The sequence below is a fragment of the Hydra vulgaris genome, chromosome 12 (assembly GCF_038396675.1).
Source record: "Hydra vulgaris chromosome 12, alternate assembly HydraT2T_AEP".
In the NCBI taxonomy this organism is placed as follows: domain Eukaryota; kingdom Metazoa; phylum Cnidaria; class Hydrozoa; order Anthoathecata; family Hydridae; genus Hydra; species Hydra vulgaris.
Genome location: NC_088931.1, coordinates 76,936,979 through 76,962,207, shown reverse-complemented (window position 1 = coordinate 76,962,207; position 25,229 = coordinate 76,936,979). Strand labels below are relative to the sequence as shown.

Sequence of the window (25,229 nt, the reverse complement as noted above, 5' to 3'; positions counted from 1 at the left end):
TCCAATAATAGTAGCAAATAACTAAATTTTGTTAAAGTTCACTAGCCTCAACTTTTCCTCAAATTTATCTCTTAAATTTAATGGCTACACTCTTGTGTGGCCATTAGATTCAAGAGATCTCTTAGAAATAGGTCAATCCATTGTTAGGGATACCATCCATGCACAACGTGGCAGTCTTTTTAGTTTTTACTTTAAGAAAAGCTGAAGGTATGACCAGAAAACAAAAAAATTATTGCATTTTTAGCTAGGAAAATATAATTTAATTTAATTTTACTTTTCAAAGTAATTTGAATTAAAAAAAATGAAATAATGACCTACCCAATATATATATAAATATATATATATATATATATATATATATAAAACATATATATAATATATATATATAATATATATATATATATAAATATATATATATATATAAATATATATATATATATATAAATATATATATATATATATATACATATATATATATATATATATATATATATATATATATATATATATATATATATATATATATATATATATATATATATATATATATATATATATATATATATATATATATATATATATATATATATATATATATATAGGGATCGAAATAAAGCACTTTTTTGTTTTGTTAAAGACTCAAGTTTGCTGGACATGTTCGATAAATGTACTGATCAGGCATAAAATATTTTGTTTTTACAACTTGACCATGCAATTTGTAAGATAAATTATCTAACAAAAAAAAAATCCTAAAGAAAAAGAAAAAATCTAAGCTCAAAAAACTAAAATTTGAAAAGGAAAATATATTTTTATTACGTTTTTTTTTTAATTACTATACTATGCAAAATGCTTTGTAAATTATTAAATACATAAATTATTATGTAAACATATTAAATACATAAATTATGTAATTATTAAATACATAATTAAATATATAACAAAAATGTATAATAAAAATACAAAATTATTAAATAAATAAATTACTATGTATTAAATACGTAAGTTAAGTTTACTTATTACTTTATTACATAAATTAACAAATTAATTACGTTTACAATAAACCCATTTTATTTAAATTATCAAAGAATATTATACATAATTAAATTTATACAAACATGTATTTTTTTATAAATCTTTTCAAATTTTTTCTAGGATTGATTTTATAAACACTTTTAATAGCAAAAATTTCTAGCGCAAAAACAAATATTAGGTAAAAACTCAAATTGAATAGTGTAATAAAAAGTACTGGTTTCTATAAGCATTAAAATAACTATTACCTTAAAATTGTTATAAAATAAAAATTTAAAAGGAGTTTTAAAAGCCATTGGACAAAAAATAAAATAAATACAAAATTATAAATTTAAATTAATCACTAATCGCAACGTTTTACTTATTTCAAAATAATGTAATGCTTTGGGGTTTTTTAAAAAATGAACTCCAAAAAAATGACATTTTATTAACGTAGCTGTGTGTTCAGCTTCAATTATGTTTTGTACAAAAAAAAAACAAGAAGTTCAAAAAATAAAGTTTACAATACTCAATAATTTATGAATTTATGAATAATTTTAAAACCACTAAAATAATTGAAAAATAAATGCACATAAAATATGGTCGGAAATATATGCACATAAAATATGGTCGGACAAAATGACCGATAGATGTTGTTTTTTACCGTGCTGAACTATGTCTGATGTCTGGCGCTTATTTCAAGCCCTATATATATATATATATATATATATTGGTCAGTTTATGATAAGTGCAAATATGACATTTTGAATGAGTTTGAAAATTTGATTTGTTGCCATAAATCAGGTAATATAATGAAAAGTTAATTTTTCATAAAAATATTGTACCTTTTTAAAAACTAAAGCAATCATAGTTTAACTAAATAAAAGATCCTTCCAAATATAACAAAACTGCATACTGCATCTCAAAATCATCAGTTTTGCACTTATCATAAATTGATCAATGGCAACAGATATTATACAGCTAATTTATGTATACTGTGCAGGCTTGGACAGAAATGTTACACGTTGTAACTGACCACGCCTAAAGTTTTTTTTCTTTCTTTATTTTTTTTAAATGTAAATTTACCTCTCTAAGGCCAAGAAGACCACAACAGATAAGGAGGCTACTTAGTTGTGGTAATAACCCTCTCTCAACTCTATAACTCCGAAACACAAACCTTGATAAATAAGGCACTGCACAGAGAAACAAGTTGAGCGCAGGGATGTGATGGGGATCGAACTCGGAACCTCTCGCTTATTAAGTGAGCGCTATACCACTCCACCACTACCCCATCTGAAGTGTTTCAGATGGGTTAGTGGTGGAGTGATGGAAATTTTTTCAAACTAACAATATTAGTTTGAAAAAAATTATTAATAAACCATGGCTGTTTCGATGTTAACTTGACCAAGGCTGTTTTAATGTTAACTTGACCATGGCTGTTTCAATTTTAACTTGACCAGGGCTGTTTTGATGTTAACTTGACCATGGCTGTTTTGATGTTAACTTGACCATGGCCGTTTTGATGTTTTAACTATTGAAATGCAATATAATAGTTGCTACACTATGAATAACCTTTAATCATTTCAAGTTTTTATTTTATGCAAAGACTAAATAAAACAAAAAATTATTTATAATGATTGTTTAAAATAACTTTGTATTTTGTGTAAATTAACAAAAAATATACTATGTATCAATTGCATTTATGCAGTATGTACTTTTTATGATAAATCTAAATGCTTGAAACTATTTTTCTAAGTCTTTCTTAAAATCTTTTAAATGATTACTTTTTGAAAGATTTTTTTAAGTGGCTTTAAACTATGAATAAGTTCAAAACTTTTTGTGAATAGTTTCTTAGAATGAGTGTAGGAACATTTTATACAAACTATAAAAGAATATAAAATAACTTTTTTTACTTATATAAGCATATATTTTATTGACTAATGTAAAAAAAAAAGTTTTGAAGTATTTTGTAATGTTTTTATCTTATATTTTATTTTAATCTTTTAAACAAACATTTTTTTTATTTAACTTTAAAGATTTTATTTTTGACTTTTAATTACTTTAGGCATGAATAAGTTCAAACGATTTTAATTATTTCTAATTAAGTTCATTACTATTTTAAAAAGACTATGTTTCTTTTTTTAAACAATTTTTTTTTTTTTGCAATTTTTTGGAAAAAATAAATGTTTATACAATTTAAATATATTGTATATACCATAAAATTACCTTCAGTCACTTAAGCTTTGAACACTTATATCTTAGTCATAAATAAACTTTTTTTTTCTGAATTTTTTACAGACAATTATATCATTAATTTATATTGTTAAGAAAAAAATAATTAAAAAGCAAAAATTATTTATAGCAAACAAAGTTAATTAGATGACTATTTAAAATTAGTATTTTAGCATTAACGCTAAATTTTAACTTTAACTAAATTACTCTCAGAGTTTGCTTTAAAGTTGATTTAAAATTTTTATAATATGTACGATTTTAAAATTTTTGTATGCAGACTAATTTTGGAACGGGGCAATTAAATTAATTTTTTTTTGTAATTGGTTCTCATACTTTTTTAAAGCGTTTCACGTTAGCTACTATTTTTGATTTTTTACAAACAATATTTCACACCTCTGCGAATTGTCATTTTTATTGTTTAGTGACCGAAGTTATAGTACTTAAAAATTTCACTGACTTTGAAGAAAAAAGGTACTTAATATTTGAAAATTAAAAAAAAAAAATTCAAATATTTTTAATTTGGTAACTCTTATTAATATTAGTGCTAAATAAGATCATTTAATTCAATATTTTGCTTATTTCAATAGTATGCAACCATGCATATATTGTATATTAATATAAGAATGCTCTTTTTATTTTTCTTAAATGACCGAAGTTACATGGTGACCGAACTTAGGCAATTTTATGATAACACTTTTTAATAATTAAAATAAAATTTGTCTATTTATTAAACAAACATTAGAAGTAATTTGTTGCTTAATGTAAAAGCGTTTTGCTGTAATAAAACATTCAAAAAGATAAGTTTTAAACTAATTTATTTCAAACGCAATTAAAAATGTAGCTTTTTTTTTTTTTTCCCCTAGTTTAAGATTAGCTTAGCTGTTTTTTTTCAGTGCATTTCTGAAATAATCAAAACAACAGTAGTGGTCAAGTTGTTGAAAAAAATAAAAATAAGCATTGTCAGCAAAAGCCTTCAATCAAACCCCATTCCTGTCAGAGTCTGCTATGTATACATAAATTAACCTTATAAAAAACATAAACCTTTCAAAGATGCATGTATGCCTTATCATAAAAACCTTATGACGTACCTTATTATTGTTCTCTTCAGATGTTCCCTAAAAAATTATAATTAATAATTACAACCGTAATAATATCATTATTGGTTAATAAAAACACCATCTGTAATATTCATACCTGATTTCCTCCAATTAATCTAAGAATAAAAAACATTTCTTTAAATCATATATTTATTAAAATTGTAACGTAAAAATGAACACAAAAATGAACACAAAAATATATAAACATCAAACAACTATAGTTAAATTTAAAAAAAGTATAAAACTTAAACAATTTAAAAAAATATATTATTTTTATATTAAACTATATATATACACACACGCACACACAAACAGACACATATATATACACATATTTGTGGTTGGCAAAAAAAATGCTGACAATCTACGTTTTATGGTAACCCTTTTGTGACAACTTTTTTTTGCCAACCTTTTACATTTTAAGATCAGCAATTTATTGCTGACCTCAGTTTTCCTAATTCTGAGAGCTATATATGTATATATGTGTGTGTACATTCACTAATCTATGTTTTATATCTTTCTGAAGCCTTGCTAGTTCAAGTCTCTCAAGTCTTTCAAAAAATAAATGATAACCACTTTGAATTTTCCAGAAAAATTTAGCTTTTACTGTAAATGATTACTATTTGTAAACAAATGTACAGTTTTTTTTAAATATGTTTAGCAATTTTTTAAAACCAAATGCGATTCCTGATGTTAACTTGTTTGCTGATCAAAACTGAGTATTTTTATGATGATGCTGTTACTAGGAAGATTATTATCCGAGTTTTTTTAAACTTTTTCAACTGATACTCATAATTAAAATAAAGGAGGGGGGAAATAAGTTAGAGTTTTCTTTCTCTCAAGTAAGCTACTTTCACCATCCCTAAAGTCACACCAGCTTCTTACCAGTTTAATGTCATGACTAGTGCAATAAGATATATAACTTCAAACTGTTTTATAATGTTTTATATTGTAAAACTCACCATAATAAAAAAAAAAGAGTTACACAGGCCAACAAAAAACTTTTTTTGTTGGCCTGTGTAACTATTTTTTGAATTTTTTTTCTTTCTGTTTCCTAGCAGACAATACGTTTTCTGCATAGCATTTCTTATTTTGATATCAAATATGCAACCCACTTTTACTATCACGTCATGTTGTAAAGGTATTTGGGTTCAAATCTTAAGTGTTTAGGGAAAAATCCCTAATATTGTCAACAACAAAATTTTTGAGACTCAGGTTGACATACTTTTGAATATTTTTTTTTTGACAGTATTAGGGATTTTACACAAAATGGTGAAAAATGGATTGCATGTTTGAAATCAAAATTAAAAATGCTATATGAAAAATGTTTTGCTAAATGATGTATTAAACAAAAATTTTATGTTGGCCTGTGTAATTTATAAAGATATTTAACTACTTAATAATATTTATATTACTATAACTTTATTAATTAATTTATTGAAACTATAACTAATGTGCAGTGTTTTGAATATTAGGTGCAATTTTTTAAATTTTTCATTTAAGATGAAAAGATGGCTTCTATTTATATTTTTCCACTCTGCTCATACTATTAAAGTTTTATTATGAAAAAACCTCACATTTATGTTATTGACCACCACTGATAACTGTTTTGTTATTGGTAACAATAACAACACTGATAACAACTGTTTTGTTATTGGTAACAAAAGATCACCACTGATAACAACTATCATGTTATGGCTTGTCATTGGTAACATTAATAACACTGACAACAACACACCTGTTATGTTTTGAATAAGTATAACCAATGAATGGCAAATGATTTCCTGTAAAAACCTGAAAAAAAAAAAAAATCAATTTAAACTTTTTGTGTTATTTGTGTCAATTTGAATAAAATTTTGATAAAATCGTAAAATTTTGAATAGATTATCAAAAAAATTTATGAGATCATTATAAAATTTTGATAAAATCATCATAAAATTTTAATAACATCGTCATAAAATTTTGATGAGATCAAACTTTACAGCTAAATTTAATGTCACATATAATTAGAGGATGTCTAGTTAGAGTAAATTTTACTTCAAGGTCACCAGAAGTAATACTTTATTGAAAAAAACATGTTAAAAGTCAAAAAAGAGTTTTAATGTGAATAATCTGCATAGGCAAGTCAGTACTTTTTTTGTACTTTTTCATGGATGAATCTTTAATATATTTTTTCTATAGTTAATTTTTATTATTAAAAAAATAACAGTAAAATTTTATTTCTTATTTCTGTAAAAATTTTATAAAATAAAGTATTTAAAACAAAACAAAATTATACTATAACAGTAAAAATAAAATTATACTATAACAGTAAAACTTTATTTTTTTATTTCTGTAAAAACTTTATAAAATAAAGTATTTAAAACAAAATAAAATTAAAGTTTTTACTCAAAAAGTCCAATATTAATAATATAACCTATTCAATAATTTTTCTATACAATCCCTAAAGCTATGACTATACTTTGACTAGGGATGTCTTCAGTGTCTCAATATTGGGGTGAGGCTTGCTACAGGCATCAGTTTGAATTTTTGCCCAGGCTAATGGGTTAATGTCTGTTAAGTTTGGTGGCCACATTTTCTTTGATAAAAAATTTCTGATGTTTGACATCAGCCATTCCTAAATTTTTTTTGAATGTGTGGCATAGAGTCCTATCTTGAATAAACACTAGTCATCAGGGTTGAGAGTTGAGTCCAACCAAAATAAAAAAAACCAAAAGCATTTTTTAAGGCTGACTAAAACTCCATAGTTTTGACAGTTTAAGGTCCTAGCCCCAACATCATCTTTTTAAAATGTTCTCATTGTTGTATTCCCCATGTTCATCTCTTTGGATATCTTCCTGAATGATCTCACATGGTTTCTAACAAGCTTGGCTTTGACAGCCCTTAATGTTGCTGCAGGGTGGCCAGACGATTTTTGATTTCATTTTTGTGACTAAAATGAAATTTCCCTTACTACCCAATATAAATTTAGCAATAAAAAGACATCAAACAAAACTCACACAACTTTACCCAAACAATAAAAGTTTTCTTACAAACTGTTTATCTTAAATTAATAAACATTTTTAAACAATAAAATAATATAAAATATGAAAATAACAAATTGATGTTGAGTCTCTAATAAGCAAAAAATATATTTATATTAGTTATTTATTAATAAGCAATAAGCTGGCTTTTCTCTGGCTTTTTAACATAGTTTAGAAATTCCCTAACTTTTGCAGGTTTTCCAAGTTGCTGGCCTCCCTAGGTGTTCATTTAAATTATGGTCTTTCAGTACTTTTTTTTCATTCTACATAATCACAAGTCTGAAAACTAGTTTGAACACAAAAAACATTGGATAATTCAAGATTAATATTCATGTCTTTGACCTCTTTATTGGATAATTCAAGCATTGAGAAGATCAATGATTTGTTCGCTTTTTGACTTCATTTTTATGTTGTTGTTTTTTTTTTTAAATAAAAACAAGCAAACATAAAAAATCTGCACTTTTTAAATTTGTCTATATATAGAAAAAAATCTTGAAAGTTTTATTCCAATTCTAATTAAATCTATCCTAATTTAACAGTCACATTTTTTTTTGGCTTACCCATATATACATAATATGCACTTATCTATTATTATATTTATATATGGTTTACAGTTTACAACTAAAAATGTTTTCTGATTTAAGTAAAAATTTAAAACCTCACAGAGCATATTAAAGAGTCATTTAAAATATTGTTTTCATTTATAATGAAAAAAATAAAATAAATTATGAAATAACAAAAATATAAGAGAATATAAAAAAAGTGTAGTTCTTAGTATTTTATAAATACCTTTGATAATTCAAATGTATCAGTGTTTTTTTTTTCTAGATCAGAAAAATCATCAAAATTTCTGGTGTCAATATCACTATCTAAATCAGGTGTGAATTTGGCAACATCTAAAAATATATATTAGAACATACAAAAATTATATATTTAATTAATGTGCATAAAAATAGTTAACAAACATATAAAACCTATTATATAACTTATAGAATCCATAATTCTAAAAAAATTTTCTCGTTACAAAACTGAGATTAAATAACTCATTTTGTTAACTTTTTTATTCTCCCTTATCTCTTACTTTCCTTATCTCTTATCTTTCTCATCTATTACCTCCCTTATCTCTTATATTTCATATTTATGATATTCCTTATCTCTTATCTTTCTTATCTCTTATCTTCTTCATCTCTTCCACAAAAAATACTAAAACATGATAAAATAAAAACATGAGGCATTTTAAATTAGATATATCTTCATAAATCATATGATAATTATATGATACCTTCATATATCATACAGTAATCATATAATATTTTTATAGATCAAATCACACCTTCATGGATGAGTAATAATGATTGGATAAATAAACCATGAAATGAAAAATTAAGCTACCGATACTACCTAAATAACAGCAGGTATTTTCTTGAGAAAAATAAGACTATAATCAACTTTATTAGATAATAAAATTAAAGAAAAACTCTTTATTTCTTTTACTGAAAATTTGATAATTAAGTTAATGATTTTAAACAATTGATGTAGAACAGATAACTAAAAACATGTAGGTACATGTATGACAGATAACTAGTAGCTTAGAAAAGGAAGCTTTTTAATTGCTGGCAAAACCATAGCAGCATAAGCATTTGGCTAGAAGAAGAAAAAATTAGTCTAGAGACAAAAGGTCCACAAATGACTTTGAATAAACTTACTGCTTCGTATATTATCCCAGTTCCAATCTTCCCTTTGAAAAAACTTATAACTTTTAATTTCATCTATCCCATTTCTACCAAGTCGATGTTCTCTATAAAAAAAAACATTAGTAAAATCAGTAATGATATTCTCTTTAAAACACATTAGTCAAATCAGTAATGATGTTCTCTATAAAAAAAAACATTAGTAAAATTAGTTATGTTTTCTATTTTAAAAATTAGTAAAATCAGTAATGAGATTTGATATTATATAAGAGATATAAGGTATTTTAACTTATTACATTGCAAAATTGTATTATAAAGCAAATTGTGTTTGTAAAATAAATATACTAATAGAATTATGTATAATATAAAATAAAATTTAAAAGCATTCAAGACGGAGGAAAATAAGATCTTGTAAATGATACAAAAAATTTACTTAAGCAGACTTGATTAATTCTCTTAATATCAATAATATCAAATTAATAATTATAATAATAATTCTTATTTAATAATAAAATTCACTCCATCCATTTTTATTAAAAATCAAACAAACTATTTAATTCACCATTTAAATTGTTTAGCTTTTAAATTGTTTAACTTTTAAATTGTTAAAAAAAAAAAAAAATAGTCATAACTTAAAAAAAACTTAAAATTTAAACTATTCTTGTCTGGACTGAATTATAGGCTTTATTGAGAGAAAAAAAAGTCTGGGAGACTGTGAATGTGTCCAGTCAAAATAGCTTGCTCACAAAACAACTTTAAACAAAAAAGGTTGTCAAATCAAATCAATAAAAAATTTTTGTAAGTGACTATTAGGGTGAGAAGTTAGAATCAAGAAATCAATAAATCAGAATGAAATGCTGCAGTGGTAGAACACTTGCTTTGTAAGCAAGAAGTTCTGAATGGATCTATGCCATGCCCTTGGTTGTACTGAGCTCAACTTATTTCTACACACAGTGGCCTTCTTTATCAAAAAAAAACGCTTCATTTTTGGAGTAGAAGGGTTGGGAGAGAGTTGCCAATCAAAATAATATGCACAGTGCTGTGGTCTCCTTAACTGCCCCCCCTTTTACATTGAGGGAGGAGGTAAACACACTAAAAATAAAATAAATCAGTTAACTGTTAATTGTTGGTTATATTATCAAGCTAAAAGATCAAAAATATAGCAAAGATAACTAGCAAGGTCATTTGTAAGTTTAAAAAAAAATTTCTAATTGACATCAGATGTTTATTAGTTTAGATTTTCCATTTTACTTACTTTTTATTGCTGTTGTTTTTTTATTTGTTTTTATTATTTAAAAAAGTTTTCATTTATATTTTTACTGCTGTTTATTATAAGTTAGAAGTATTAAAAAAAATAATTTTCATAATAAATATTTAAAAAATGGCATTTGTGGAGGTAAATGTGTTTTTGATACTTAAAAATAAGTTTTAATTATTTTTTATTAAGGTAATTAAAAATACTGTTAAAAAAATTAAAAATAAAACTTGCAATGAAGCAAATCATTCATGTTGTATTTGCATAAAACATAAGAAATAATTATAATATTTACATAATTTTTTTTAAGTTTTTGTTTTTTTTTAATTTACAAATACTAAAATTAATTTATTTCTTTTAATTGACAGAATTTTTTATTATATAAATATATTATTATTTTAATACAAGTTACTAAATATTGAAACTTACTCTTTAAATTTATTTGCTGCCGTGTTTGAATCTCACCCTGTCCTTTAAATACCTTTGTTACTTTTGTTTGAGGATTATGACCCACCAAAAAAAAACTTATTTCAAAGAATTTAATTTATCTAAAAAATTTCTAATTTTTTTTACTTTTGTGGAGTCTTAAATTGTTTGAATCAATAGAGTTAGGAAACCATGGGCACAAGCCACAACTTGCCTTAATTGTCAGAATTTGATGGATTTTTTTTTCTTTTTATGTTAAAATTAGTTGCCAGCCCACAACAGCCTAAAATCCCAATATTACAAAAATGCTCTATAATTTTTTTTCCTGGCTAACACCCTGGTATGCTTTAACATCTGTAAGTGTACATTATTAAAAGAACTAGCCCCAATATAACAACAATATTCCATACAAAGTCAAATAGGAGATTTATTAGGGAAAGGAATTAAAAGTAAGATAACAGCAGGCACAATTCATGCACAGTTAAAGAAAGGCAACCAATGGAGATGCATTACAAAAGATTGGATATATTGCTTCCATGACAATCAGTAAGCAAACATTTTTAAAAATTGAAACTGCACTTTATGTCATTTTTAAAAAAAGAGACCATCAAACTTACAATTTTTTTAGTTCAGTTATATTACAAACATTTATCACTTATACATTTATTACTAGTTAGAACAGCAAAATAAGCTGGGTAACATCACCTTGATCAATTTCAGCATTTGATTTGTTTATAATATCGTCATTATTCTTTTCACAGGAGACACCTTTGCTGTCAATCACATTAATGATGCCACTGTTGCTAAAATCTGAGATTTTATTGTCAAACTCAAGCGTAAAATAAACAAAATCTTTTGTTGACTTCAGTTTAACATCGCCAACTTTTTTTTACTAGCCATTTTAAAACAGTGTTAATTTATAATTAAACTAAATCAGCTATACTTACAAAAATATCGAGTTTAATTGAGCTTAAACTTTCTAAGGAGTAATGTTCTAGAATATATGATTGGTCCTACACCACAAAGTTTACTATTTTAAGTTTACTAAATTAAGCTTCAAACAAACATTGCGTATATATACACAAATATAAAAATTTTAATCTTGCCTTAAAGGGATTCCCAACTATCAAGGCAAGTTGTGTTCATATTAAAGGGATTCCCAACTATCAAGGCAAGTTGTGTTCATATTAAAGGGATTCCCAACTATCAAGGCAAGTTGCGTTCCTATTAAAGAAAATTAAAAAAAAAATGTTTGGGCTGATTTTTTTGATTAAAACTAAATAATAAATGAATACCAATAAAACTAAAACTGTCATTTTAGTCGAAGCTCACTATATCCATTTTTTATTTGGCTCTCCGAGTCTGTATAACGTTAGCCGCAATCTGCAGACTTGATAATTTGTTTCATGCACATTTAAATCATATAGTTTTGGTATATGATGTCATTGTTAAGTTTTTTAAAGATATTGTGTATTTATTTTTTTTAAACATAAGTATTTTTTCCCCTATATCAAGCAAATACTTGCATAATATTTTTTTAAATCCAATAAAATATTTGTAATAAAATTAAAGATAAAGTAATATATAATTAACTCGTGCTTTAGTAGCTAAAATATTGCTTTTTTAGACTTTGGTAAACATAAACTTTAATTAAATAAAATCTTTTTTCTTCCTCAGTTTTAATATTAACTTACTTGCTACAAAATAACAAATGCTTTTTATTACTAATAGTTTATATTTTACAAACCATAAATTTATGTATAATTTTTTGGTTTAGTTTATTTTTTAATTATTTGTCATGTAATCTAAAAAGACTTACTTAAATATATTACTATATATTTCATTTTATATCTTATTAGGGCAACTTGCTTTTGTATAATTTAACTTGTTTTCAATGATTTTTAAATAATTGTATCTTTAATATAGTTGTTTAGATTTTTTTAAATAGGCGTTATATCTTGAATGTATGATTTTTGTATCAGTAATATAGAATATTATATTTTCTTTTTATAAAATTTATATATTAATAAATGTTATATTTCCTTTTTATAGAATATTATATTTAAGATGACTAATGTCCTCTTGTTTTGTGCAAGAGCTAAATAAAATTAAGAAAAAATGTTAAATAAAATTTTTATGATGAACTCCTGCATAAAAAGTTCTTGTTGCGAACTTTATATAGAGATAGCAATTTGTAAAATATCCCTAATTAGACATGTACCAGAAAAAATCTGCATGGACATTTTAAAGGATATTTATTTAACTATTGTATTTCGATATTGAATGTTATATATATTTTGAAAGTACATATATTAATATTCTTAAATTTAACTTAAGAAAGTTTGTGAAGTTTTATACATAAGAACGCACGCACTTTGTGTTTTACACTCGACATCAGCTTTTGCACAGTCTTCGGCTGGACTTTCTTGGTCGCTCTAATTCATTTATTTTTGAAGTCTTTAATGTTTTTGGCTACTTTTCTATTGAAAGTTATTTTCTTTTGACAAGAGCCCTATATCTTTCAATAGGACGTAGTTAAGAAAAATTTGGTGGATTGCAGTGTTTTTCAACGAAATCTACTTTATGTTCTCTAAGCCAGTTTAAAGTTGTCCCAGGTAGTGACGTAATGCTAAATTGGGACAAAATAACGGATTACCCGTGTGTGTTCTTTAAAACGGCAAAAGGCACTCTTGAGGCACTCTTTTATGAATATTTTGGTGTTAATTGTTTCCGTAGTCACAAAACAGGAGCTTCTTTCACCACATCCACAAATTGCTTGTCAAACTAAGAATTTTTGCATTCCAATGCATTTATTATTGGAATTCAGATTCTTGCAATTAATTGTTCTGGAAGAGATCAGAAAACAATTTCTCTTCAATCTTTGTATAGTGGAAGCACTTGTGTTGAATTTATTCGCTAAAGTTCGAACAGAAATCTCCGGTTTTCTGGCACACCAGGATTTTCAACGAGAAAATGCAAACTTTTTTCTTGCTTCTTATTTTGATTTGATGATATATCAATTGATTTGATGACATATCAATTAAAACTAAATGTTTTGATAACAGAGTTGTTTAAACTTTGAATAATACCAATACAATAACATTTTAAAACAGTTAGCTATTTTAAATGATGCATGGTTTCCGTAAACACCACATCAGAACACACGCAGATTTTTTCTGGTACATGTCATATACTGCAGTTTACCAAAATTAATTATTAATTAAAACATCATTTTGGTAGAAAAAAAAACAGTGATAAACGCCTTACATAAATGTAGAAAAAAATCTAATTGCATAAAAAAAGAAAGAAAAAACTTTTTATGGAGGAGTTCTTTTTGTGTAACTTTTTATGTTATCAACTTTTTATGTAGGAGTTATATTTACTTATAAGTTAGTCTAGTCACTAGTGGAACATATTAAAGAAAAGTAGTGATTGATTATATTAGATAAAGTATTAGTGTACTAGTTATACTATTTTAAACAGATATTCAGCATTATAGCAGGTAATTAAGAGAAGAAAGTAGAAACAGTATATCCGCCTTATTACTAAATAATTACTATTTTACTTGCTTTAAATTTATTTTGTTTTAGAAGCCAGCCAAAATCATGACACAATTATACACATTTTGTTACTATTAGAGTTCGCAGCCGGAAAAAAAAATCAAGGCACTATGATGCGGTTTCTGTTTTATATTTAGTTTATATGGATTAACAGTTTGTTTTATGCTTATTTTACAGTTTCAGTTTATATGGTTTAATGCGATGTTTATATTTACATTTTAACTAATTTTTGTTTATTTAAGTACAAATATCCGTTTTATTTTAATTATTTATTTGTTTATTTATTTGGACATTCATCCTATATCCAAAGATATTGTTGGATTAGCATAGGAACAGCCACAAATAGTCATTAAGGTTAATCCAGAGTAGCGTCCATTATTGACCAACATTTTTGCGTACCAAAGTACTACTCAAGCGCTGGCGGTGGTAGGATTTGAACTCGTATCATAAAACAGTTCGGGTTTTAACTTTTTGTTTGACGCTCTAACCAACTGAGCTATCCAGCCACAACTTTAATTTTAACTTTAATTTAGTTTGATTTATGTGGTTATTAGTAAAATAATCACTTTTATATTTAGTTTCTACTTCAATTTATGTGGTTTATTCAAGTCACTCATTTTATATTCACTTTACACTTAAATTAATATAGATTAGTTTAAGTGTTAAGTTTAAACTAAATATAAACTAATTATAGTTTATATTTAGTTTAAACTAAATATAAACTATAATTAGTTTATATTTAGTTTAAACCAGTATGGTTTACTGCGAATATTTGCTATACATTTAATTTATACTTTATTTAGGTTGTACCATTTAGTGACAGGGTTGGCATTAAAAAACCCACCCAAAAAAACCCGGGTTTTTTTGGGTTTTTTTAAAATAATATTTTATTTAAAGGATTCTCTTTGCTTGGTTTTTTTCTGTTTATTTATTTCAGAAAACATTTAAACATATTTATGACTAATTAAAAGGTAATTATTATTGAAAAGAGGATATATGATCAGAATATAGTATTTAATAAGAAACAAAATTTTTAAAAGACATGATTTTTTTGAAATATTTCTGAAAAAATAGTTTTAGTATTTTTTACAATATACTTACAGTGATCTCAGTGGTTTTCATCAACCATACCAAAGTCAGGCCTGTGTTCTATCTTACAAATTACTCAAGAAACTTTTATTCAAACAGTATTATTATTTGTGTAGCATTAAGTATATTTAACTTGCATATTTCGATGCAATGTGTATTTTTCAGAAAAAAATCTTTATAAGAATGCCATTCGGAAGTGGAAGGAAGAAAGAATGGGAGTGGAAGGAGGTCAGTTAGATAGAAGGGGACAAAAATAGTGTTCAGTGTGACCATTGTTCAGAGAAGATTAGTGTAAAAATTGAAAGAGTTCGTATTCATTTGGAGAAGTGTAAAGAGAGAAAGAAGGACACTGATGAACAAGAACCAAGACCTGGAAGCTCAATGAGCAATATTAGCCTCTTGTCAAATGAGTCAGATACTTCAATTTTCGAAAGATCAGCTCCACACCAGCAAAAAAATTCAGCTCCACACCAGCAAAAAGGTTTAAAAGTAGTGACTTAAATAACTTTGTAGTTAGAACATCAAATGATCAGAAAGATGTCATAGACAAACAAGTTGCCCGGTTTTTTTTCAGCTCTAACATGTCTTTTAATTCAGTGGAAAATTGTGAGTTTCAGAAACTTTGCTCTCTTCTTCATCTTGGGTATGTCCCACCAAGCCGAAAGAAACTGGGTGGAGATCTATTAAATTAAGTCTATGATGATCTGTCAGCTGGTAGCTGCTTCAAAGTCATCAATGAAGCTATAGTTAGCATAAAAAATGATTATAATAAGTTTGTATTTGCTGTCTGCACTGACAATGAAGCTAAGATAAAGAAAATGAAAGAGCTGATCAAACAAGAGTATCCTGATATGTTAACATATGGCTGTAATGCACATTATATGAATTTGTTACAGAAAGACATTTGCAATTCTTTTTCAACAATTCTAAAACAGGTTGTGGAAGTTCAGAAAAATTTTAGAAATGTACATATGGCCCATGGTTTGTTAAAGGAAAAAGGTGGATGTATGCCTCAGCTGCCAAATGAAACACGCTGGAACTCTCAAGTTGAAATGAGACATGCATTGAGACATACCAGAAAAATTATAACTTCTTTGTGGAGATCTATGGAGAGAAGATGGAAGATTTTCCAGCAAATGTTCTCAGAATCACTGAAGGTTATCTCTCCATCAGAATGGTGGAACATCATGCAAGAAAAGGTTACTAGATCTCAAATCAGGGATAAAGAGATTTCTGCCAATTTCTGCAGCATTTTAACTTCTCTACACTCCTGTCCTGCTAGCTCAGCCTCAATTGAGAGATGGTTTTCAACCTTTGGATTTGTCTGGTTGAAGATCAGGAATCGTCTTGGTGCAGATAAGGCAATGAAACTTGTGAAGATTTACAAATCATTTCACAATAGCTCAGCAGCTGACAGCAGTTCCTGTGATGATATCAAATCTGATCAATAAGCAGGTAAGTAGTAGGAAAAATCGTTTTTAACTTCAGTATAACCATCTGAATTCTTAAAAAAATTCTATTTTTATTATTTAAGTGTAATTTATATTTGTTTTAGTTTATTCTTGATCATCCCAGAGGAAGTGTTTAACTGGAAATCTGTCGAAAACATCTGAAAAGCTGACAAGAATTAAAAATTATTGTAATAATCAAACAAAGTAAAACTATGTAAGGAGAATTTTATTTACAGTTCTTCAATTTATTAAATTTTCCTTGTAAAAGCTCTTTTCAATAAATAAATATAACTATTACAATGTGTTTTTAATTATTATTTTGAAAAAATTAAATGTTTAAAGATAGTTTGAATGCAAAATAGGTATTATGTCTTTCATTTTCTAAGCAAAAAAAGCTATTTTTAAAAAAACCCTAAAAAACCCAAAAAACACCCAGTGGGCTGGGTTTTTTTTTAAAAAAAACGGGTTTTTTCCAACCCTGTTTAGTGAAGTTTTTCATTCTTTTTTTAGTTTATATTTATAAAAAAAATATATGAGAATCCGATGTCTTTGCATTACTACAGCACCCAATAACAGTGCAAACTGTCATTTTAAAGTTTGATTAAAAATTTACAAACCAATAAAAACATGAAGTATATAATTTTTCAGCTCTTTTTATACAATTTATACATTGCATAAGATCCAGACAGCTTACTATTAATTAACGCAATAATTTTCATATTTTGGCAATAATTCATAACAGATAGTGATTTAAATTGTCAAATCATCATAGAGTGCAATTAGAGAGTGTTGTGTATTTGGTATTTCTCAATTCTTGTGTCATTTTTAAAACGCGTGATATTAAAACCTGTCTCTTAACATAAGTTAAAAAACTACCGGAAGAACAGTTTCAACATTCAAAAATCAATTTTGAAAATTGACCAAACATGTTATGCTGTACCCCTTTTTTTTTTCACCCAAATAATTGCAATTTTGTCATTTTAAAAACTTCGAAAAAATAAAAAACACAATAAAAATTTTATAAAATAAATTCGATACAAATTATTTCCATATAAAAATCTTGGAAAAAAAATTATATCTACAATTGTTTAAAACAATTTGCGCTACTCAAATATCAAAGCCATATATATTATTTTATTTTTAATTGTACCACAAAAATTTTTTGGAATTTTGTAAAACGTTATACAAATAAACATAATTTGATAATTGTAACAGAAAAAGTAGGATATCTAAAAAAAAAAATTTTGATGATCATCGTATACCAAAACTGTTATGCATTAAACACGCATGAAATAAAGTATTAAATCTGCAGATTGCAGTTAACAATATACAGACTTGGAGAACCAAAAAAATATGGAGATGGCGAGCTTCGACTAAAACAACAATTTTAATTTTATTGGTATGCATTTATTATTTAGTTTTAAACAAAATTTAGCCCAAACATTTATTTTTAAATTTTCTTTAATATGAACACAACATGTTTGGGCACTTGGAGATCCCTTTAATATACGTCAATAGTTAAGAGATTAAGGTTGCAATAATAAAGTGAATCTAATGTAAAAAAAGTATTAATGATATATTTAATATTTTATAAATAAATAACAAAAAATAAAAATGTTTAATAAATGTTTATTATTATTTTGGATAAATGTTTTGATCCTAGTAACAGGATCATATAAACTTTAAAAAAAGCAAAGAAAAATCGAGCACAAGCTAGGGTATGAAATAAAACAAATCTTTAGTGAGATTTAGTGTGATCATAAAATAGTCTGAAAAGAGAACAAGGAAAAACAGAACATAAGTAAGGGTAGGAGAAAAGATACAAATCAAAGAATAAAGAAAAGTGATTAGGGTTGTTATAAAATGAGCTACAAAATTAAAAGCCGATTAAAAGATCATTGTCATCAAATTAAAAGTTGTAAAATATCAGAATAATAGCAGTGCCATGTTGCGCATGGATGGTGTCCCTATTTGTACTTTTGGTGTGCATTTGGAGCCCTTTGTTTTTACTCATTTGTTGGGAAGCTAGGTTTGAATCCAAAGACTTTTCTTCTATAAGCATTCATTTAGCACCACTTCACTCTATCATCTTTCTCTTTGTTCTATATGCTCTTTTTTATCTCAAGACTGCACTCTCTTTAATGTTATTTCTGATTAAATTAACCAAGCCCTTTCTCTTTATCCTTCTATTATTCTTCTTTTCAACTTGGTTTCCAGACAATCTGAATCATTTACCTTCTCTATTCGACCTCTATTCGATGTCTTGTTTTAGATCCTAGACAGTGCTCAGTTTCTCCACATTCAACCTTAGGTGCTTCTGATCACCATTTGATCTCACTAAAACGATCATCTCACTCTTCTTCATTATAAGAATCCACCTATCATTGTACCTCTTACAACTACCTTAAAGTTGACTGGGACTCTTTTTGTGATTTTCTTTGTGATGGCCTTTGGGTGAAAATCTTTCGTTTTCCTGCTGATAAATGTACTTCTTATGTAAATTCTAGAATTCAAGCTGGCATGGAAATATTTATTCCCACTTAGCAAGGAAACTTTTATTTCCTCTCAACAACTCTGAGCCAAACCTCACTCTTCACCATAGTTTTTCTTTTATTGTGCTGCTGCAATTTCCAATCGTAACCATTACTTCATATCTATCGCCAAAACAATTCTCCAGACATCTGTTTACTTTTGTTAGAAACCATTGTAAAATGGTTTCTCACTTTTTCATCAATCTCATCTTTTGTATCTAAAGTGATTTCTTCTGTATCTAAAGTGACTTTCTGCTTAGACTGTTCTACAGCTTGTGGTCTGGACAACATAACTGTTATAGTCTTGCAGAAGTTTTCTCCAGAGTTGTCATCTATACTTTCAAAATTATTTAACAAATGCAGATCTTTAACATTTTATTAACAATTATTTAACAAATCAGAATCTTGTTTTCCATCCTGCTGGAAAGTGGAATCTGTTATCTCTATTTTCAAAAATTCTGGAGAGAAATTTGACTACTGTTCATTAGTCTACTTCCTATAAGCAATGTTTTTGAGTCTGTAACTAATAAACACTTCTCATCTTAAATCTAAAAATCTCTCATCTTAAATCTAAAAACTTACTGTCATCAATATGGATTTTGATCTTCTCATTTAGTGCTGATTTGTTAATGGTAATAATCGATAAGTTTTATTGTGCATCAGATAGACATGGAGAGGTTAGGGCTATCGCTCTTGATATTTCTAAAGCCTTCAATAGTTCTTTGAAGTTCTACCATTGGCACTACACTTTTTTTAATTTACATTAACAATCTCCAAGAAATTCTCACATCTAAGGTATGATTATTCACTGATGATACTACTATTTATTCTTGTCCTGATAAGAAACCAACACCCTCTGATTGCTTGGAGAAGGCATATGAGCATGAAAAGGATCTCACTTCTGCTACAGCATGGGGCTCTCAGTGGCTGGTGAACTTTAACTCAAATAAAACTCAGCTAATCGTTATTGCAATAATCTAAATCTTCCTATATTTAAGAACGGTAATGTACTTGATGAGTCGTCTACCCTTTATCTTCTTGGATTAACTCTTACGTTCGATCTTTCTTGTTGCATCTCTTTATTGTGCTCGCTACTTTCTTACTCTGGATTCTATACTTTATCTCTATAAATCTCAAATCTGTCCATGTGGATACTGTATGGATAATACTGTTGCCATATCTGGGGCAGATCTTCAAATGATGCCCTTTCTCTCTTATACAAGGTGCAAAAATGCATTGTAAACATAGTTGGACCTGCTGTTGCAGCCAACCTCCAACCATTATCACATCGCCATTGCTTCACTTTCTCTTTTCTAAAAATAATATAATGGGTACTGCTCTAAAGAGCTAGCATCTCTTGTGCCATCTATTAAAGTTCATTCTTGTGTTACTCGTCATTCAATTACGTCTCATTCTTTTACTGTGACTGTTCCCAAGTGTTCCAAAAACTCTTATTTGTTTAATTTTTTTCCTCAAACATCATTTCTTTGGAATTCGCTTCCTTTATCTTACTTTCCTGATTCATATAATTTGCAACCATTTAAGTTCTCTGTCAATTGTTATCTTGCTCTATAAACCCCATCTTTTCTCTTCCAGTAACTTCCAATTCTAGTGGTTGCTTGCAGTCTTGTTGGAAGCTAAACTATGTGATCAATCGAATCAAATTTTTTTTTTTTTTTGTTAATTCACCTCCCCAAGGCCAAGAAGGTTTCTACAGTTGAGGAGGCTACTTAGTTGTGGTTATAACCCTCTCTCAACTCTATAACTCCAAACACACAGCGGCCTTGACGAACAAGGCCGCTGCGTGGAGAAACAAGTTGAGTGCGGTACACACAGCTGTAATTAAGACACATAGCTTAATTGGACTAGATATTGAAACAATTTATAGTAAAAAATTAAATGAAAAGTTAATAAATTAAAAAAAATATTTTGTTTATTTAGATCAGTTCCATGAGTTACTATGAAAAACATAAAAACTTTCTGAGAATCTCTTCCTAGTTATTTTCAGGTTTTTCCTGAATTTTAACATTTCAGGTTTTTCAGGATCTGTGGAAACCCAGGACAAAATGTTTATTTTGCAGGACTTTCCTTAAAATTAAATATATATATATATATATATATATATATATATATATATATATATATATATATATATATATATATATATATATATATATATATATATATAGATATATAGATATATAGATATATAGATAGATAGATAGATAGATAGATAGATAGAGAGAGAGAGATTATATTAGGGTGGGCCAAAAAAATTTTTCTGATTTTTGATTCGCTATACCGCGGAAAACATGCCTCAAGGGTATCTAAGAAAATGCAAAAGAAATAATACAAATATTTTATGTCTGGAGCTAGCGCATTGTACTTGAATATTTGAATAAATATTCGCTTTTTATCATTTTCATAATATAGTTTGCATTAAAGTATCCCCCAAATGTAAATTACAAACTAGCCTTGAAATCAAACAACAAGCCAGTTAAGTTTTCTTATGTTTCAAATTGTGTCACACAACAAGTTAAATCAGTGTTTGATAAAGCTTTAATATCCACAGTAACGATTTACTGAGTTGTCCAATTAATAAATGGATACCATGACAGTAATCGCAATCTTATGAAATCCTTCAAGCGCGATAAAGAAAAAGGAAAGTTCAAAAAGAGTGTTAAAGATTTTTTTTAAAAATCATTGTTATTGATGTTTGATGTCTCGGCGTGTAGTGTAAAATAACATTAGGCTGCAAAAAGAGTTCGATAGTGATGCCTCTGTAGCCATTAAAGAAGGCATTAATGAAGAATTAGAAGAATTTAAGCTAAGTAAGCCATCATGGCAGATGCGCATTACAATGAAAAATACTGCTCTGAATAGCAATCACAATGGATTATCAGACAGTACAATGTCAGCTATTGCCTCAAGTGTTTTGCAAGATTTTAGTATCGTAGCCAATTATGGTCACAGTCTTGTTGCTGACAAAAATAAAATTAGAAGAGCAAAAGTGGATAACCGTTCACAACTTCAAATGCAGAGCAAGGAAAAATATAACCAACTTCAAGGACTGTATTTTGATGGAAGAAAAGACAAATCTCTAGTGGTTGAAAAACTTAAACTGAAACGGTTTCGACGAACCATAAAAGAGGAACATTACTCAATTTTACAAGAACCAGGTTCAGTGTACATTGGTCATGTTTCATCAACTTCTGGGTCTACTGAAACATTGCCAGTAGCATTATTTCATATTTGAAAGAAGCTGGATTTTCATTTCATGAACTGGATGTAATCGAATGTGATGGCACTGTTACTAACACGGTGTTATTCCCACAATTGAAAAATATGTAAAAAGACCACTGCAGTGGGGGATTTGCCTCTTAGACTTCAACAAATTGCCATTCCGGTATTTATTTAAAATGTTAGACGGAGAAACGACAGGCCCAAAATCATTTAGCGGTCCGATTGGCACACAACTTAATAAGTGTGAGAAATGACCAGTGGTAAAATTTGTCAGTGTCTTGTTGGATATAAGTTCTGCTATTAAATCAGGCAGTTGTTCTGAAGATTTATCTGTTCATGAACCTAGAATAATTTCACACTCAAGGTGGTTAACAACTGCAAACAGAGTTTTATGATTGTATTTGAACCTTGAAACCCCAACAGAGGAGCACAAAACCTTAGTTTCTTTTTTTTTTAAATCATATGTCCCTGGATGGTTTCATATAAAAAAAAATTAAATACTTCACAAATGGCAGAACATGTATTTGAAATGATAAAATCATCAAGATTCCTGCCCAATGATTTGCTAAAAGTAATAGACCCAGTAATTGAGAGAAATGCTTTTTTTGCACATTCAGAAAACTTGCTTTTAACAATGGTAGACAAACGGGTTCGTATTAGGGAATAGGGTTTTAGAAGAATTATAAAGGCAAGAAGCCTAGCTTCTCAAAGAATATTTATCAGGAGTTTTCAACCATGATTGAATGGAACACTACTACACCTTTGCTGTGAAGAGTCTCAGATAAAGATATTTGGTTAAAGATTTAATCAGGTGAAACAGCAGCTGAGTAGAACTTTGAAAAGTTTTAATGTCACACCCAAGCAGTTGAATGATGTGTAAAGCTTGTAACAGAGGCTTTACAAAAAGTAGCTAGCTTCAATTCCTGAGATAGCATTATAAGAACTACACATAACTCCAGATCCTCAGTGCCTAATTTTTCAAGCGAATCATTTTTTAAACTACCAACAGAAAAAAGCGAAAAGTAAAAGAACATATTTCTTCAAAAAAGTTTCAGTTGAAAAGATGATTTTTTAATAAAATAAAAAAAGATTTCTTATTTACCATTCCAATACTTTTTTCTACTTTAATTGTCTCTAGATATTTGTTAAAGAATTTATTCAATTTCATTTCATTTGTTAGAAAATTATAAAAAGAGAAAATTTCTTTGATTATTCAAGGGCGATGCACTAGCTTCAAACATAAAATATTAATTTTTTTTTTTTTTTTTTTGCATTAGCTTTAGGTACCCTAAAGACAAGTTTTTTGCAGTATAGCGAGTCAAAAATCAGAAAAAAAATTTCTCGCCCCACCCTAATATATATATATATATATATATATATATATATATATAAATGTTAAGGAAAGTGTCTTTTTTAATTTAATCTTATTATTACAATCAAATAACTGGTTTTATGAGAGACTGTGCATAAATTTTGCCATAAAAACAATTTTTCATAAGTGTCAATTTAAACAAAACAATTATGAATGTACAAAAATGAAAAAAAAACCTTGTTGTTAAAAATCCACATATAACTTTTTTGCAATCACTCTTTATTTCAATGTCAGTTGGAAATTGAAGAGAATTTTTATGATTCAAGATTTTTTCTAAAAATGATTTAAAATAAAAGTTAAAATAAAAATTTTTTTTACAGCATAGAAAATTATGTTTTTTAACAAAAATTAAAACAAAAAAAAGTTATTTTGTTTCAATTCTTTTTTTTTTAATGGTTTTTGTGTCCATTTGTGTGTGTGTGTGTGTACATATATATATATAAATATATATATATATATATATATATATATATATATATATATATATATATATATATATATATATATATATGTACATATATATATATATATATATATATATATATATATATATATGATGTATATATATATATATATATAAATATATATATATTATATATATATATATATACATATATATACCGACATATATATATATATATATATATATATATATATATATATATATATATATATATATATATATATATATATATATGCATGTATATATATATATACATACATATATATATATATATAAGCATTAAAACATCATATATGGTATCATATTATTTATTTATTTTTTTACGTGATATTTCACAAGAGCCTTAAACTAATAAAACTGTTAAAAAACCGTTTAAAAAATTATTACAAACGTAACCAAATGATGTCATTACAACGTTAAATATTCAAAAATTTTTAATTTTACAAAAAGTGGTTTCCAATGGTGAGTCATGACCATATTACTATTGTCACAATTTAAGACATTTCTTTTAGATTTTGAACATTGCACATATTGTATTTTAATGTCTTCACGAATTTTTCTTGTGTAGTTGTTTGAAACAGCAGAAAGCGTTTTAGGGTTCTCCCAGTTTGTTCTACCATTTTAATGTTGTGTATGTTGCACTATTCCAGATGCATCCCAGTTGGCTTTTGTAATATTACTTTTAAGCTCTTGAACTCGTGTGAAAATATTTTTTCTCGTTTCACCAATATAACATGTGGTGCAAGCATCACAGCAGAAAAATATTTTATATTAGGAAATCAGGAATT

General features: G+C 26.8%; 1 protein-coding gene across 3 annotated transcripts in view; it reads right to left on the bottom strand.

Moving 5' to 3' along the window:
• LOC100212937 (rho-associated protein kinase 2) overlaps nucleotides 1-25,229 on the bottom strand; it is a 108,811-nt gene that overhangs the window by 52,459 nt on the left and 31,123 nt on the right. For all 3 annotated transcript variants that reach the window (XM_065814509.1, XM_065814510.1, XM_065814511.1), the window contains 6 exons: nucleotides 24,155-24,251; nucleotides 9,067-9,158; nucleotides 8,150-8,256; nucleotides 6,076-6,131; nucleotides 4,435-4,453; nucleotides 4,329-4,355 (listed from right to left, as the gene is read on the bottom strand). In XM_065814509.1, the coding sequence (XP_065670581.1) occupies nucleotides 4,329-4,355; nucleotides 4,435-4,453; nucleotides 6,076-6,131; nucleotides 8,150-8,256; nucleotides 9,067-9,158; nucleotides 24,155-24,251 (398 nt within the window). The remainder of the gene's footprint in view (nucleotides 1-4,328; nucleotides 4,356-4,434; nucleotides 4,454-6,075; nucleotides 6,132-8,149; nucleotides 8,257-9,066; nucleotides 9,159-24,154; nucleotides 24,252-25,229) is intronic.